The sequence below is a fragment of the Acomys russatus genome, chromosome 14 (genome assembly GCF_903995435.1).
Source record: "Acomys russatus chromosome 14, mAcoRus1.1, whole genome shotgun sequence".
NCBI lineage: Eukaryota > Metazoa > Chordata > Mammalia > Rodentia > Muridae > Acomys > Acomys russatus.
The window spans coordinates 49842940-49861430 of NC_067150.1; the positions used below are offsets into that span (position 1 = coordinate 49842940).

Below are 18491 nucleotides of genomic sequence, written 5' to 3' on the forward strand. Positions count from 1 at the left end.
AATTTCCATTGTGAGATAGTGAGTGTATCAGAAGCTACATTGTAGATGGTCATGCTACACAGAAAAGGTAGGTAGAGATTAGCTTTTGTTTTTAATTACTCATAGTCTCTGAGAAATGGTTTTTATTTAATTTAGGGGAAAATTATCTGGTGATATTTGTTGAAGTATGATAAAGAAGATTTGTTCATATAGGAAATGTAGGGACTGCTTCAGTGGCACTTTACTCTAAACAGAGGGTTAAGTTCCACCCTGAATGCAACAGAAACAGGCAGGACTTTATAGCTGAGGTGAAGGATGACGTCAGTGAATGAATGATTCTGGTCAAACCAACCTAACAGACTTTCTTCCCCTGCCTCACCCCCTCTGCCCCAGGGTTTATGTAGCCTCAACTGTTCTGGAACTAGCTCTGTAGACCAGGTTGGCCTTGAATTCAAAGATATGCCACCCTGCCCAGCGTATAACAGAATTCTCATGGGAGGCAGACCAGAGTGATGAGACCTTACTTGCCTGGTAGAGGATACCTGATCATATACTGCAGATACTGAAAATTGGTGAATTTTTGTTAAACTGATTTAGCAGAATTCTTTGCTGAAAGTGAATTTTACAAGGACACACACAGATGAGCTTAGAAAGAGCAGAAACATGAATTAATTTTAGCCAAGCAAACAAATTGTCAGATTGGTATATCCAGCCTTTATAGCATATCATTCACATTTTGCTTTTAATAAAACCTAACCACAAGGCCAGCTGAAGCACATATCTAAAGTGCTCATCTACAGTTTTTTTGTTTTGTTTTAAAATTGCTTTTTTACTCAAAGAGCACCATTTTGGTCCATAGCTATATTTGGTGGTCTTTTTGAATAAAAATGCTTTTATAAGCATTTGCATAAATATTGTGATTGTTTCTACGTTTTGACCCAAAACATCCTTGGCTTACAAACAGATCACAAAACAAGCTCTGCTGGGCCCAGCTTGAGTACTATTTGCTGAATTTAAAAATGAATCACTTTTCTGCCAGATGTACCCACACCTATACTCCTCCCATTCAGCAGGCAGTAAGGATGGTGAGGTCAAGGCCAGTCTGGGCTACATAAAGCAAAACCTAAGAAAGTGGGTTATTTGAAGTGTCCAAAGAAAATTAGCTTGACAACTGTTGTGGCTGCTGCATTTTCCCACCTGGTACTTGTTTTAAAAGGTCAAGCTCAAAGTCAAATAGGGCCTAATTTATATTTGGTCTCCCTTTCTTTGTTCTAATTATTTTGCTCTCTATGTTAAAGAAGAAATGTTTCTTGTCTCTAGGTGTATATTTAATGATGAAACTGTTTACTCGAAAACTGTAAAGGCCTAGACTAAGTGTCTTTGCTGTTTTGATAACTTTTTAGGGAGAGCTGTCTACCTCTTAGAGCCCACACCAAGGCTACTGGATATTGAGGTAGCCCTTGGACTTGCAGTTGTAAGAAAAATATAAGAACTTGCCCCAAGTTTCTGATTCTTTCTTTTGTTATTAAAATCTTCCAGATCAACTAGGTGTAAAACATGCCTTCAATCTCTGTACTTGGGAGGCAGGGGCAGGTGGATTTTTGTGTGTTCAAAATCAGCCAGTATAGCCAGAGTTACATAGAGACCCTGCCTCAGAAAAACAAACAAACAACACAACAGAAACCAAACTAATTCAGTCTGTTTCTTAGATTTGGTGTCAAGTTCTATATTAAGACACATTTATTTTAAAAAGTTTTGCTTGTTTGTTTATTTAGTATACAATGTTATGTGTGCATGTACACCTGCAGGCCAGAAGACATCCAGGGCTTGTGAGATACCATATGATTGCTGGAAATTGAACTCAGGACCTCTGAAAGAGCAGCCAGTGATCTTAACCTCTGCCTTCCTCCCCATTTTAAGACATTTTATTTTATGTATACTAGTGTTTTTTTAATTTTTTTTATTAATTTATTCTTGTTACATCTCAATGTTTATCCCATCCCTTGTATCCTCCCACCCCACCCCCCCCCATTTTCCCATTATTCCCCTCCCCTATGACTGTTCCTGAGGGGGATTACGTCCCCCTATATATTCTCATAGGGTATCAAGTCTCTTCTTGGCTACCTGCTGTCCTTCCTCTGAGTGCCACCAGGTCTCCCCCTCCAGGGGACATGTCAAATGTGAGGCACCATAGTATGTGAGAAAGTCATATCACACTCTCCACTCAACTGTGGAGAATATTCTGACCATTGGCTAGATCTGGGAAGGGGTTTAAAGTTTACCTCCTGTATTGTCCTTGGCTGGTGCCTTAGTTTGAGCGGGACTCCTGGGCCCAAATCTGCCTATCATATTGTTCTACTTGTAGATTTCTAGGACCCTCTGTAAAAACTGTGTAGCCCAGGCTGGCCTCGAACTCGTGATCCTCCTGCCTCTGCCTCCTTCAGCAAATCCTACCGGCGTGTGCCACCACTACCGGCTATACTAGTGTTTTTGCCTCCATGGTTTTCTGTGTGCCTAGTGTCTGTGGAGGTCAGAATTGGGTGTTGGATTTCTTAGAACTGGAGTTATATAGTGTCCAGATGGGCTCTGGAGAATTGAAACAGAGTCCTGGAAGGTCAACCAGCGCTCTTAGCCACAGAGCTATCTCTTCAGCCCTACAAGAACATTTTTTAAAAAAAAAAAGCCAGAATTGATTATAACTTGTTTTTATTTTTACTTACAATTTTTATTTAATGCTGGTCAGTTTCTGTTTGAAACATGTTGGAATTCTTTGTGCTGGTGGCTTTTAATGCTCTTTTGGGAAAATGAAAAATCAGATAGTCAGGCCACTGGGATGGCCCAGCAAGTACATTTGCCACCCAAGCCTAGCAACCCAAATTTGATTCCCAGAGCTGCACAGCTGAAGGAGAGACCTGACCAGTAAAAGTGGTATCTGGCTTCCACACATCAAGGTGTTCACATTCTCAAACACAAAATGAATAAAAGTTAAAAACATTCAAAGCTAGGCACGTTGGTGCATGCCTTTATCTCAGCATGCAGTAGACAGATGGCTCTCTTGAATGATTTTGAGTCCAGTCTTGTAGATACAGTAACCTCCAGGCCAGCTGGGTATAGGGGTGGGGTTAGGGTGGGGAATGCACAGTGAGGATCCTCCAAGGAACAGACTCAGATAGTCTAGATAAATTTTCCCCATCCCCCAATGAATGAGTCTCCTGAATCAAGACTGAATTTTTCCAGCTTCTTTTAAAGTATCTCCACAGAACACTTAGGACTGGTTTGGACTATAAGTTATAGAGAAGAAAGTTTGTATAATATGTATTTTATAATACTGTATTTGTAGCTTCACAGGTTACAGGTATTTTATATACATGGTTCATATGAACGGTACTTTACCATCATGGTTAAGATAGAAATTGTTAACATTTTCCAGATGAGGAGTTTGAGATTGAATAAATGGGAGACTCCCATCTATTTCCTTATAAGGTGAGCTCTTGGCTTTATAGAGAGACTCTTAGATGTCCATTTATCTAACAGTACAGTAGTACAGTGTAGACTGAGGGCGTTAAGCCTTTAATCTGCAACACTACAGAGTACAGGATGGCCTTTTAATCATACTTCTAACTTTTTCTTTGTTAATGGCTTTTAAAAATTAATTTTGACTAAAGGTCTACTGTGTACCCTGGTTGGCCTAGAACTCATTATATAGACCAGATTGGCCTAAGACTTACAGATCTGCTTGCTTTTGTCTTCTTGGTGTTGGATACAGGCCTGCACCAGGCCTGGTTGGTCAATGACCTTTTTTAAGCCCAGAGAGCTCAGAAGATTATGCTTGCTTTGTCAGTGGGAATTGACAGCAAAACTGAAATCAGAATGCTTGTTGAAGATCACTTCTCCCCAGTACTTTTTTTTTTTTTTTTTTCTTTCTTTCCTGGAGTTATTTAACATGTGTATTGCCCTTTACAGTTTAACAGAACTTCCACACATGTTATGTCATCTTTATAGCATCATTCCTGTTTGAAAAAACTATGGTTAAGTGAAGAGAAGTTGTGGAGATACTGACTTAAAGTGTCACACTGTTTTCATGCTGAAGTTAAACTAATTTGACCTGAATAAAAACCCTACAACTCTAATTTTATCTCCCTATTTTTGTGAATGTACAGTTGGCCTAACCAGTATCCAGTGTTTTCCTGTATCTCTATTGTTAAGCCAACTTGTAATTAATAGCCTTGTTCTGAGTTGGTCAGTATGTAAAGGCACTTGCTTCCAGGTCTGATGACCTGAGTTTTAATCCCTGGGACCTACCTTGTAGAAGGACAGAATTGACTGATGCAACTTGTCCTCTGACCTATCACGGCATGTGGCCACTAGTGTGCTCTCTCTCTCCCTCTCTCCTTCCTTCTCCCTTTCTCCCTCTCTCCCTCCCTCCCTCCTCCTTGCTCGTTCTCTCTCTCTCTCACACACAGATAGATAGATAGATAGATAGATAGATAGATAGATAGATGAGGAGGGAGGGGAGGAGGAGACTTTACAAAGTAGACCTATTCTTTCTTTGTAAGAAAATGTACTGCCTCTTTTGTTTTGTTTGTTGTTTTTGAGTCAGGTTTTTATTTGTAGTCTGGGCTGGTCTAGAGTGTTGTACTACCTCTATTTTTGGACTTCCCCCATTGTTCATAATCTCAGTTCAGTGGTGGTTTACAACTCTTAGCAACTGCCAATATCTTGTGTCAACATAAGTGTATCTGTTGTTACTACTCTATCATGTCTAGTTTTCTTTAAAAATTGGAAGAAATGAAGAATTCCCTTGGCATTGTCATGTTATCATTGCTGCAGTGGTCCTCATTTTATTTGAAAAGTTACAGTTAATTTTTTTTTTTTTTTGGTTATCTTTTTAAACTTTGATTCTAAGTTAAACTTATTTTATGTGTGAAGTTCTGTTTCCCAGGCTGTTGTAAAGCAATGCCAAGGGGCGCTGTATGTGGTGTGTTTAACATTTATTTCTGTGGAGACATACAATAATAGGTAACATTATTGAGTGCTTAGTATGTGCCATATGGTGTTTTAACCTCTGTTGTTTTATAGAATGGTGACAATAACCCTCTAAGGAAATTGCTATTATTAGCTCCTTTTTACAGGTTAAGCAGATAAGGCTTAGAGAGGTTAGACCACTTGCCTAAGGTCATGCACTTAGTAGTAGAACCTCATGTGAACCCCAGCAATCTGATTTTATTGTTCATTAAATTTAATCACTAAACTATGCAGACTCTTTTTTTTTTTTTTTAACCTTTTGGCCATTAACTAGATTTCTCTTTTTTCCAAAGCAGAAAATCTAGTTAATTTAAGTTAATCAAAATCCTATTGTTATTTTGGATGGTGAAATTTCAGAATCAAGGGTGGGCTTTGATTTATAATGATACTATTACCCCCACTTTTGATGTGTTTGTTTGATTGAAAGGAGTAGGCTTGAATTTGGAAAATTATTTGCCATGCTGCCATCTCTACCTAGCAGTAGTGATCAGAATAGTCCAGTAGTTCAGCATCATCATCACCCCACCTCCTACCCCTAGCATCTTCTGCTGCTGAGAATATGGTTGCCCAATTTCTACTACCACCAGATTTTCACTACTTTACTTGTGGTTGGTGTTCACTATGGTATTAAAATGTCATCTGTGGACTTTTGACCAGTTTTGATATTTAAGTGATACTACTACTACATGGTCTGTTTAGGTGACAGAAGATAGAGCTATCAGTAGGTCTTGTTTAGTCTTTATTTTTAAGGTAGATGATTTGAATTTGTTTATGTGTGTGTGAGAAAGAGAACAGACATTTTCTTCCATCTTTTGCTGTCATTTCTTTATTTTGAGATATGAAGGAGAGAACAGGATGAGCCCCCTACAGGCTTGAAAGGAGGCCCCCCCCCCCCCCCCCCCCCGTTTCTGTCTCTTTTCTGACTTTGCCAGTAGTCAGCTGAGGAGAGAAGTTAATGTTACTTGTGGTTGCCTTGAAGGCAAGTGAGAATTTGGTGGTAAAAATTCTTTTCCTTAGGGCGTATGTGGAGATAGTTTTCTTGCATTGGGTCCAACTTGCTCTTCTGAGTTCCTCTTTGCACTCTTCATATCTCTTTACACTCTTTTCATATCTACATATCCGTTTTTCCTGCCAGAGAATTCCTCATTTTCCCTGCTGCTAGTTGTCCTCTTCACTTTCCATCCCCTAAACTGAGCTTTGCAATTTTCATTACATTTTTCTGGGTTTTGCTGCCTCCATTTTCACCCTCCTGCACCACCAGTTTCTATTCCCTGCCTCCCCTAAATGTCCTATTATCATTGTTCAAATAAGTACTTCTGGTGGTTCCTAACTTCAATTAGTTGTGTACTTTCATGTCGAGGGCACAGTTTGTTAGAATACCCTTGGTGGTAAAAGGCAGGGCAGTGACTCAGGTTCTAAGCTGCTTCTGAGAGGTGGTTCTTCTGAATTGGAGCTAATTTTGGGTAGATAATGAGGCGGACGATTGCTAATAACCTTCCCTGGCTACTTGTGATTTATTTCACAGTGCTGTATAGAGTCATTCTTTCCCCGATTGGAGGGGAAATGGATCTATTTACATGCTTTTTTTTTTTTTAAATGAGTGTTCAGCTAACAAGAAATTTCAGTTTCTGTAGAGACAGTACAGTTTGTGAGAAAGAGCCTCAAATAAGAATTAAAGACACTTTAGTCCCAAGTACACTCAGGCTTAGACACTTAAGTGATCTTTGTTAAGTTATTATAGTGGAAGATACCTAATGTTTTGTGTCTAAGAATTACCACTTAATTGACTAAATTAAATGATAGCAAAGTATATCTTTAATTTACTTCTAAATGATTATGGTAATTTTTCTAGCCTTGTAAAACACATTGACTGCAGTTGTGGACAGCGTTAAGAGTCCATACTTTGGCTTTGGGTATATTTTGGCTCTAGGATAGACTCTTATGATGATGGACAAAATATCCTTCCACAACTCTCAGTGCTAGGGATTCAAACCCAAGCAAGGGCTTGTGGATATTAGGCAAGCACTCTTAACATTGAGCTACATCCCCAGCTTGTAATACTAGGATTTGTAGCAATAAAGAAGTATTGGGAATGATATATAAAATGCCTGCAATACTGCCTTGGAGATCCTGAGCCTCCATCCCTGGCTGAGGAGCTTTTCAAAGTTAATGACTTCTGGAGAAGAGAGAACTCTTTGAGTTTTTTGTTTGTTTGTTTTAAGAGTGTGGCCCCTGGTTAGCTGGACCACACTGCATTGAATGGCTCAAAGTAGCCTCTCTAAGTTATTTTTAAAAAAGGTAGGGGTGAATCTGGGAGATTTAGGAGATATAGTGAGGAGGGGTAAATATGACTAAAATTCATTGTATAAAAATTTTTAAAAACTAATAAACTATTAAAGGAAACATTGCCTATTAATATGTCAATAAGTTATGATAATAGTAGCTTTAGAATGTAGAATGATATCCCTGTCTATTTTAAGATAGTTTTAGTCCTTTAAAAAATATTTACTTTATGTGTATGGATGGTGTTGCCTGCATGTCTGTACAATATGAATGTGTAGTTCCTGAAGAGGCCAAAATGGGGGAATCAGATTCTTTGGAGTCTCTGGAACTCTAGACCCTTTGGTTCTGAGTTTAAAACACAGGTCTTCTACAAGAACCACTGTGCTCAGAACCATTGAGCAAACTTTCCAATTTCTTTAGTTTTATTTTATTAAGTTTAAATTTGCATCTTCTAATTTACCAATTCAAATAATTTTGGCTTGGTCTTAATTTCATTGATACAGGTAGGTCTTTTTGTTTGTTTTGTTTTGTTTTTTCCTGGGACAGAGTTTCTCTCTGTAGCCCTGGCTGTCTGAAACTAGCTCTGTAGACCACGCTGGCCTCTAACTCCACCTGCCCCTGTCCCCCAAATGCTGGAGTTAAAGGTGTGTGTCTGGCCTAAGCCTGACCTACAGGTGGGCATTTTAACAGAATCAGAATAATGTTTTTTTCCTCTTTGATAGGAAGTCTTGCCTGGGGTGGCAGAACCAGGCTGAGTAATTTTTGTTGTTGTAGTATGCAGTGGGAATCATGTTTAGACCCATTTCTTGATTCCTTTGAGTTGTGTAATAATTGGAATTTGAGGTTGTGCTGGAATTCTGTGGGTTCTGGTTTGGAACATCTTTTTTATATTAGCATGGTCAACAGATTTGTAGGCAAGCTTTTAGTCCAGTAACTACTATCCAGAAAAAAGTAGTAAATAACAAAAGTCCAACTAATGGGATACTAGGACATTGTCAAATTCATAATTATACCATCTGACGGATATAAGCGCCCTACCTTCATGGACAGTATCAGAGTAAAATGTGATTTCTGTTAAGTGGTCAAGAATATGATTAAAACAATCTTCTCAGTGTTTCAAGAATTTACTGATAATTAGTTTTCCCTGGTGATAACACTGATAATCAAAACCAGCTTCCTTAATCTACTATTTCTAAGTGCTGACTTCTTGGCAGTTGGTAGCAGTTTATGTGACTGAGACATGGCCCTTTAGGTCAGCATTTTATTTAGCAGCAAGTTCAGCTCTAAACAGGACCTTGGGGACTCTTTCTGTATTTATTAAACAATTTCTGTGTCTGAGATAGACATTTGTTTGGCTGGTTGGGCTTTGTATTAAATAGTTTCTTACAGGGAATAAATGCTAAATCCAAAGGGGGAAGTTTCAAATAGTATATATTTAAAGTACAACATTTAGTCTAAGCCTGTCGATTACTGTATTTCTTTACTATTCACTCTGAAAGCTAGTTCAAAGGCCAGTGTGAATTTAGAGGTCTTGACCTGTACTTAATATAATAGTCAGTACCTCCTTAGTATTCTTAGATCACAGTGTGGGATTTGTCTCCAAAGGCAGACACCGCTATAGTTATAAACAGGACAATTTCTACTTAGCAATCTCCATTTTCAGTTAGCTAATTACATTTTTGGCTTCTAGACTATAGAAAAACTTGCATCTTGTTCTCCTGTTCTCTGGAGTGTTGTTAAGTTTAATATTGGCAGATTCTGACCTGATAATCTGTTCGCTTTAGGTGAACAGGCTTGATTCATGAGCCAAGCCACTCAGAGTGCCTTCCTTTAAAATCTTGCCTTACACTTCAGGGCATTGCCTAATTAGTAGAAATTTGAAAAAAACCTGGGGAATGAATGAGTAGATGCTTGCACTGTAGTGTCTTTCCCAGTATAGACTTTACTCCAGGTTTTAAAATAAGTCTGGACAGTGATAATTTTTTAAAAAACTCTTTCTGCCATACTGCCTTGCCTTATAGAAACCAAGTTATGGGCAGGTAGAAGTAGGCATCAGCTTTAGTTCTGAGCAGTGCCTAGAATGCAAGTTGAGGCATAACCTTCACCTTGCAGTTTAGTTTAATTAATCAATGTATATTTTTCATCCTCTTTGAATTGACTGCTAATACCCAGGCAATTATTTTTTGTAGGGAGAGCTTGTTAGGAGCTACAATTATTTCAAAGACTGGCTTTAAATGAGATTTTACTAGTAGAATTTATAGGATCATGAAGAACATTGTCTTTTCACTGGCATTGATTGGTTGCTGTTAGTTTTTTTTGTTCAGCTCCTGAGCTAAGCTCAGTAGTTCTCACTATGGTGTCAAGTACAGACTGTGCCTTATTTTTCTGTTCCTGAGGGTCTGTAGTCAGATAAATGCATAGGCAGCTGGGCTGTTTGTTTGCTATGGGCCGAGGGAAGATTAGGAGATCGAAAAGTCTAAACTAAGGATAGTATCCTGCATGTGAGAATTTTGCTGCCCTTCAGCTGAAATTTGTACTGTGAATAACAAGAGAAGGTACCAGTAGATCAGTTAATATTTCGTGTTGAGGCTTAGGAAAGGTACTGCATCTCTAATGAAATACTCACCCATTCAAAAAGATCCTGACTTGGTGTAAAAACCCATTACCACTTCCTGTTATCTTCCATCATTTGCCTGAGTTTGGGAAGGTAATGGTTTTGTGCTCTATGGAAGGATGCTCTTCCCAAGACCAAGGCTTTCTCATTCCTACCAGCTGGGCCCGTTGCTAAAATGCTTTCCAGTGGGCTTGCTTCTGCCTGGCCAGCACCTGGGCTGCCCCAGCTTGTAATTGGCCTGCCTTGCTTCATAAGCTTTCCAGGGTGGTTCTTCTTCTAAAAGCTTGTATGAATTGCTATTACTGTCTCTTTATAGTTTAAAAATGAATCCTTTTTTTGTTCTCTGCAACTCATTTGCTTTTGTCTTTTCTTTTCTTTCCTTTAAATTATTAACACCTGTTGATTCTTTTTTTTTTTTCTGGTTGGCCTGTCACTGCATTCCTGCTCCCCCTCCCTCTAGCTGGGTTTGTCAAGTCGCCCATGTCAGAAACTAAGCTCACGGGGGACGCCTTTGAGCTGTACTGTGACGTGGTCGGGAGCCCCACGCCAGAGATCCAGTGGTGGTACGCAGAAGTCAACCGGGCAGAGTCTTTCAGACAGCTGTGGGACGGTGCTCGGAAGCGCCGTGTCACCGTAAACACCGCCTACGGGTCAAACGGCGTGAGTGTGCTGAGAATAACCCGGCTCACCTTGGAGGACTCTGGGACTTACGAGTGCAGGGCCAGCAACGACCCCAAGAGGAATGACTTGAGGCAAAACCCTTCCATAACATGGATTCGAGCCCAGGCCACCATAAGCGTCCTTCAGAGTGAGTCCAGCACCCTACAGTAGTAGTACTGTAGTCTTTAGAGGTGGCCCAATGACCCTTCCCTCTGCTTCCTTTCCCTCTACCCTAGTATGATCGCTTACCCCACCCCCTTGTCTTTGTTTTTTCAAATCCATGACCCTTATGGTTGTAATGTATGAAAACATTTGTGGCAACTTTTTAAAATTTTTTTTTAATTTGCCGTCCTTTCTATTTCCCTTATCTCCCAACCCTTCTCTGTGTCTTTCTCCTCAGGAACAAAGAACTTGAGGAAATCCATGGCTGCCCAAAGTCAGCTGTGCTGGGAAGAGGTGGGGAGGGAGAACTGGGGAAGGGGAGAAAAAAAAAAAAAAAAAGAATTAAAAGTACAAATGCCAGGCAGCCCTATGAGGTAGTGTTGAAACTGTTTCTTTCCCTCCTCTTTAATTTTGTAGTAGGTTTCCTGCTATCCTTTTGCTGATTGCTTCTCTGGTGCCTTCCTATTTTTGTTTTTCTCCCCACTCTAACTACTTTTTATTTCCCCTGTTCATCTGTTGGAAGCTCTCTGAATATAGCTAGCTGCCTTCACCTCTGTGGTTTTAAGTTTGTGTCTGCCCAGCCTTTTCCCTCACTGTGACTTGGTGTCATCCTGTTCTGTTGATGGGAATGTTGCCATGGTGCAGTGTGGTAGTGTGTGTTCTGTTGGGTGGCACAAAGCTTGGATATTTCCATAGCTCCAGTTCTTTTTCTTTTCTAAAACAGTGGCATGTGCTTCTCTGACAGCAGCCCTCCAATGCAACAGCACAGTTCTTACTGGACCTGTTTTCCTAAAAGCAGCTGCCTGAGATTCTCTCCCTTAGTCTTGCTATCAGGAGCTAAGTGGCCTGAAGCTTAAAATTATGTTGTTTTTAAAACTATCATGCAGCCAGGTATGGTGGTGCACGCATGTAATCCCAGCACTCAGGAGGCAGAGGCGGGTGAATCTCTGTGAGTTCGAGACCAGCCTGGTCTACAATGTGAGTCCAGGACAGCCAAGGCTACACAGAGAAACCCTGTCACAAACCAACCAACCAACCAACCAAAAATTCACACATACAAAAAACTATAACGCTATCATAAAAGTCAGAATTACAAGTTGGTTTTTTTGTTTTTGTTTTTTTATTGTGTATACAATGTTCTGCCAGAATGTATGCCTACACGCCAGAAGAGGGCACCAGCTGTCATTATAAATGGTTGTGAGCCACGATGTGGTTGCTGGGACTTGAACTCAGGACCTTTAGAAGAGCAACCAGTGCTCTTAAGCTCTTAACCCCTGACCTATCTCTCCAGCCCACAACTTGTTTTTATTCATAGACAGCTTGACTTTTATGTTTTCACAAAGTTCCTTATCCTGGTGGATGATAAACTCCAAATTAGTTTGGAAACTATTCACACTGGTTGCTGCTGCTGCTGCTTCCTCCTCCTCCTCCTCCTCCTCCTCCTCCTCCTCTTCTTCTTCTTCTTCTTCTTCTTCTAAAAGATTTATTTATTTATTTTATATAAAAGAGTGCTTTATCTGTGTGTACACCGGCACACCAGAAGAGGGCACCAGATCTCATTATAGATGGTTGTGAGCCGCCATGTGGTTGCTGGGAATTGAACTCAGGACTGCTAGAAGAGGAGACAGTGCTCTTAACCTCTGACCCATCTCTCCAGCCCTGTTTCTTTTTCTTTAAAAGAAAAGAGGGAGGGGGGGGGGAGGAGAAAGTTAAATCCCAATCCTCTTGAGTCCTTTGCCTGTTGTATAAGTTAGGTTTGGGTGACGAGTTCTCTTTTTGAAATCTGTTTGGCAGGAAAGAGCCCACAGCAAATCAATACTCTCACCAGGAAGGGTTCTAGTCCTGCACTGGACTTGGTTATGACTGAGGGACATTCTCAACTTAATGGAGGGGCCTCTTACACTGTTGTATGATTTTGAGTGGATCAGTGAGAGACCTGAGTCATTTAGGAGAATAAAGTTTAAGTAGTAAAATATACTATTTTTGTGAGCAGTTTGGTGATAACACAGTAATTAATGTAAGAGGGACTCTAAATATATATATATATATATATATATATATATATATATATATATATATATATATATATATATATACTTAATGGAAAAATATCAAATTAGTATTTGTTTTGTATCCACTTGGAAAACTTGGGCAGGGGTGTGAAAGGGAGAGGGGAGAGGCTGTTGCAGTTGGCACTGCTGACTCAGAGAACCTGCTTCTGTGAAGGGGAAAAGAAAACCTGTCTATGTGAAAATGGGGAACATTAACCCAGCAATTTTTCTTTCTTTTAACAGTTTTTTTCCCTTGCACGCTTCCTTCTCCTGCCCCCTTGCTCCTTTCCTTAAACAGAAAGCAGAATTATCCAAATGGCCACAAAGGTCTCTAGAAGTTCATAGTCATAGACTGGGCATTTGGTAGCTTTACTTCCAAGCACCTAAACTTTTTAGCTAAAAAGACCATGTCTAGAAAGTATAAGAATTGGGCCTTGGGGTTACCTATGCATCAGTTCCTATGTGCATATAGTACTTCCCCAATTGGCTTAGAAATAAGTTTCTTAAGGGTAGCTGCATGTACTTGAGCTACAGCCTGGCTGGTCAGTCTTTCCCTGGATAGCCACTTCAGTTGGTTAACACAAGGTAGTTGTAATGCCCTGAATTTAACTTTAATTGAATTGTTTTGTGATCTTAGATCTCCCTAGAAACACTGCCTCCATAGGGAGGTGAATTCCTCTAAGAATGACACACCAGTACTTTTCTCCAAAGCTCTTTGAATAATGTAAACCAGAAGAGAAATAGGTCCAGTTATTAGGCTTTCTTATGTTCTTTACATACACATGGTGGTTAGGGTAAGGTCCTACCTGTTGCTTCTAAGTTGAAGTGAGTAATAAGTAAAAATATCTGCATTTCTAAATGTTCATCTCTCTTGGACTTTCACTGGGTAACACTGGGCCACAGAAATAAATGTCTCACCTTCATCCTGGTGTAGAATACAAATGTAGTGCTGCAGGCAAAGAGCTCAGCCTAGCAATAGTTTCATATACAGCAATTACAGGAGTCAGGTTACCCCACACTAGAGTCCTCCTATGGTACAGAATCATATTGAAACCTAATCAACTTACTCCCAGCTTACTTACTCTTTCCTGGATCCTTAATATTTAAGGGAAAAAGTACTTTCTTTTGCCTTCTAAGATTTCTTGGCAGAAAGTCTACCAGATTGCTTTCATCACCTTCTTAATCTCCCTGAGCTGCAATGATCATTTGCATCGTCACAGGTAAGAGTAGCTTTTACTTTGCCTCCTTGTGTATAAACATCTGGAAACTCTTGGCCTCATTCTCAGAGTTCACCCTTTCTCAGTGCAATCTGAGAGGAAGAACCGGGAGATTCCCAAGTGGGACAGAAAATGAAATTGGACAATAAAAATTTAGTGAAAACTTGAAAGTGTGTTTGGGTTTAATGTTGCTTTTGGTATATTTTTAATTTCTCTTCTGTGGAGTACTGGTTTTATCTTTTTCCTCTTCTGTTTTTGCTTGGTTTTAATTTTTCTTGGAATTGTGATGCTTTCTGCTGATGGTGTATGTGCGCCTTCCATTGCAGGGTTTGCAGCTGTTCTGCTCGACTTCTTAAAGCCCAGGGATTTGGCTTCTGTCCAGTGTGTCTTAAAACCATGGGACACTAATGCGCTAACGTGTTTACATGCATCTGCTTTTGTCTTAGTGGCTGCTATGCCTCCATTATTTGTATATAAAGACCCTGTTTGGTGTTACTAAATAGGACCAGTACTGAATGGAAAATAACCATTATCCTGTTGTCAGAATTGGAGATAAATTAGAACCAGTTTGTTAATTGAGGCAATTTCAAGATTTGCTTTATCATAAGATTATAAAGATACTAACTGTATAAGCAGAAATTTTACACTGGTTAGGAAGTCATTAATTCTTTACATTTTCCAAGTATCTCATGACTTCTCCATTCTCTTCCCTTCTCTGAACTAGCAGTGTCAGAAGAGGGAGACTGTTCTATCCTCAGGAATTAGAACTATTCTTCATGAAATGATGAGGGGAACTGCTGTGGAAATATACATTAGAAGTAGCCAGATACAGGGAAGTGGGAAATCAGTCATGGGTGTCTGAGAAGGGGGGTGGGAAGGAGGTACATACCTCACAGTGTGGATGGGGAAAGGTGATTTGGTTGAGACTTCACCTGAAAGAAAACATTTTATCCAAAGTAGAAGACTAAACCTGGCAAAAGATAAAACACAAGCAACATAGTCCTGATTGTAATACGGAAATGAAAATTTAAAGTTCCTTTAAGATAACCCTTCCAGAAATGATTCAATGTGATTTATAATTTTCTGCTTAATGGGTTCTGTTTAGCAAATTGTAGGTTATTTTTGTAGACAAATCCTATCTTAAGTTATCCAAACCCTGATTAGAACCAGAAAGAAAAGTCTTTACCTTATGTTAAGGTGAAAGTTTTTGAGGGCTAGGAGGTGTTTGGAGTTGGGGGGAACAGAGATAGACAATTCAGTGAGTTGTATTTTATAGGGCCATTTTTGCCACTGATAGTAATTTTACCCTTGTACTTCTCATTTCACTTTTCTAGCCCAAAGAAAAGTGTAAACTCTAAGGGCCTTGCAGTTTCTAAGTTTCTAGGAGCCCATATGACAAGACATGTTACACTCTAGTATAATTGTATTGTCTTGCAGTGGAATGTGTTTTAAAGTGCAATTCTGAAAAGGTTGTTTTGGGAATAAATATGGGCTGGAGGAAAAAAAATCAGTGGTTGTTTAAGAAGTTACCCTTCTCAGAATTTTAAAGAATTCAACAGACTTCCAATGGGAAGTTTACTTTTAAATCTAGTACCTTTTCTATATGATGGCAATGGTTGGTTTGCTCTAGGTTTAGCAGATTCTGTTGGGGGAACAACTATACGTGCATGTATTATATGCTGCTTTTCCAAGGCCCAGTTTGCATTTAGAACTGCAAGGCAGAGCTCCATTTTCTTATAGATGCTGAATTGGCTGGTGGTTCTTACTTCATAAAATTGTGGTATTCGGCACTTAGGTGGATTGTTGCCAGTGTAAGCACATGTAATACTCCCATTCTTTCACGTCTAGACCAACTGGTCTTTAGGCTGTTGTCTGCGCTAGTGGTCATTTGCTTATAATCATTGTTTTTCCTTTTTTAACTTCCTCCAAAGTGGTAAAGTGAAAGTCCTAATGTAGTCCTGTCTACCTTCCCTCTTCTTCTAAGTCTCCCCATCCTACCCCATTTAACTCTCAGGCCAGGGCTTCAAACAATGGGAAACTATGGCACTCTGTCATTGTATACTCTAATTACAGAGCCAAGAATTGTCACCAGTGAAGAGGTCATTATTCGAGACAACCTCCTTCCTATCACCCTGCAATGTAACCTCACCTCCAGTTCTCACACCCTTACATACAGCTACTGGACAAGGAATGGAGTAGAGCTCACTGCCACCCGTAAGAATGCCAGCAACATGGAATACAGGTGAGAGGAACAAGGGAGAGAGAATGGATAAGATTACTTGTTTATAGTCCTTATATGTTAACAGTTTACATTTATATAATGTAATTATGAGTATGAAAATGCTACTTAAAGGATACATTGTGGAACTGGTGAGCTGGCTCAGCAGGTAAAAGATGCTTGCCACCAGGCCTGATAACCCAAGTTTAGTCTCTGAAATCGACATTTAAGAACTACCAACTCTGGCAAGTTGTCGTGTGTGTGTGTGTGTGTGTGTGTGTGTGTGTGTGTGTGTGTGTGTGAGAGAGAGAGAGAGAGAGAGAGAGACACACACACACAGAGAGAGATATTTTGACTGATTTATATAGTCTGTAATCATGGTGTCCTGGTACTCTCTGTGTGTTTTCTGTTTAGGCTGAGTCCAGTCTTACACAGACCCTCCTGCCTTCTGCCTCCTGAGTACTGAGTCTCTCCTGGCTAGTCTAGTCTAGTATATCTGAGGCAAGGCCTAGGATTCTGTCAAAGATTGCTAATTGATTCTAGTGGGCAGTCATGTTTGAGAGCCATAGATGAACCTCTAACTGTGATAATTAAGACACTGAGAACAAGAACAAGAGGGAATTATTTGCTCAAGGACTCGGTATTAGTTAATTGCTGAGTCACAGAATGCAGGCCTTTTGACTTACATCAGTAGTTTGAGAAGCAAATTAAAGTCAGCTTTGAAACCTGGGACAAAAGCTCTTTCCTGTGGGTAGATGTCATAACGAATTGTCTTCTAGGAGTAACATCACCATAACCCGATCAATCAGGACGAGTTAGTTGATACAGTGATCTTTAATGATCAGGGGTGAGGTTGGTAGCCTAGAAATACCCTCTGAATAAAGGAGGATATTTGCTGTTCTGAGTTACCTGGAACCCCAATTGACATGGTGCCTTTTAGAGTGTTGAAAACATTTGTCACCTCATCTTTTAGAAAAGTTTGTTTTTGGGTTGCAAAGTGATCAAAGGATCAGCTAATCCTGCTTAGCAGGATAATACAATATAAAGAAATAGTACTGAAAGGAGACCAGGAAAGCCTGTGGACATAGCAGCAAGGACATTCTTCAGTAGGTCACATAACTTAGATTTTTGTGCTCCATATTTAATTGATCTACATGAGTTTGTAAGTCTTCGTCCCCCCCCCCCCCCCTTTTTTTTTTTCAGATGAAGAAGCTAAGGCTTAGCAGTAGGTCTTGGCTGCCTTTAAGGTCAAATACTACAGCATATTTCAGAACTAGTATTAGATCTCACATCTACTTAGAATTGTTTCTGGAATACTTTCCTTCCCAATTGTACCTTATCACTTAGTGGCAACTTAATCTGTTTCCACTGTGGTTTCTTCTGATGCTAACTTGAGAATGTAGCCTCAGCTGTATTTTCAGTTTGGAAAGTGTTAACTAGTTGGAACTGTTGGGTGGTATTTATTTTTACTTCTAGTCTATCCATTCATGTAATAGATTAAAAAAAAAATATATATGTATATGTGACACACACACCCTTTTCAAGAAAGCAGTACATGCACACACATACACACCCTTTTCAAGAAAGCAGGTTCTGGTGGTTTTTGTTGCCCACAGAGCTGTCAGATATAAGTAAATGAAGTTTTTGCCTGACTTTATCAACTGTGTCTTTGCCATTGCTCCCTTTTTGCTTAAATTTACCCGATGGTCTCCAGGCCATGGATTAGAGTTTAGATCTTCTTGGGCTGCTCAGGTAGTCAACCATTGAACCAGCTTCAGAAGCCTGTTCTTCCTTCCCTGTAGGAAATATTTGCTTGCTTCAGTTTCCTTCCCAATAATTAGTCCAAGGGAATGGTTTTGGGAGAAAGTAAACATATAGGCATGTCCTTGAGCTTGGGGTTCCTTTTTTCCCCAAATAAGTTATGACTCTAAGCTATGGGACTTAGAGTCAGCCAAATACTGAAGGTATGGCTGTCACTCATTCCTCAAATTCAGGAATAGCTGATTTGTGTGTTTTGTTTTTGAAAGCATAGATTCAAGGTGGTGGAATATTTGTGTCAAGTTGAGAAGACATCTTGACTGCTTCCTTTAGAATATTATGCTGACATAGATAATGCCAAGTCAGTTCTTATTAGTGGTTTCTTAACTTGTATGTGTGGTTTGTTTGTTTCTTTGTTTTTTGGGTAAATTCATTGGGCCAGTAAGTGGTTAAGCCTAAGAGTTTTTATTAAACTTTAATTTTTACAGTGGAAGTTTAGTTATCTTTTAAATGATGTTTAGAAA

The 18491-nt window shown here is 39.6% G+C and overlaps 1 protein-coding gene across 1 annotated transcript in view; it reads left to right on the plus strand.

Annotated features, from left to right (window-relative positions):
- The window catches only part of Nptn (neuroplastin), an 84647-nt gene that overhangs the window by 34138 nt on the left and 32018 nt on the right, over window positions 1-18491 (plus strand). The window contains exons 2-3 of the mRNA XM_051156565.1: window positions 10362-10709; window positions 16065-16233. Coding sequence (XP_051012522.1) covers window positions 10362-10709; window positions 16065-16233 — 517 coding nt within the window. The remainder of the gene's footprint in view (window positions 1-10361; window positions 10710-16064; window positions 16234-18491) is intronic.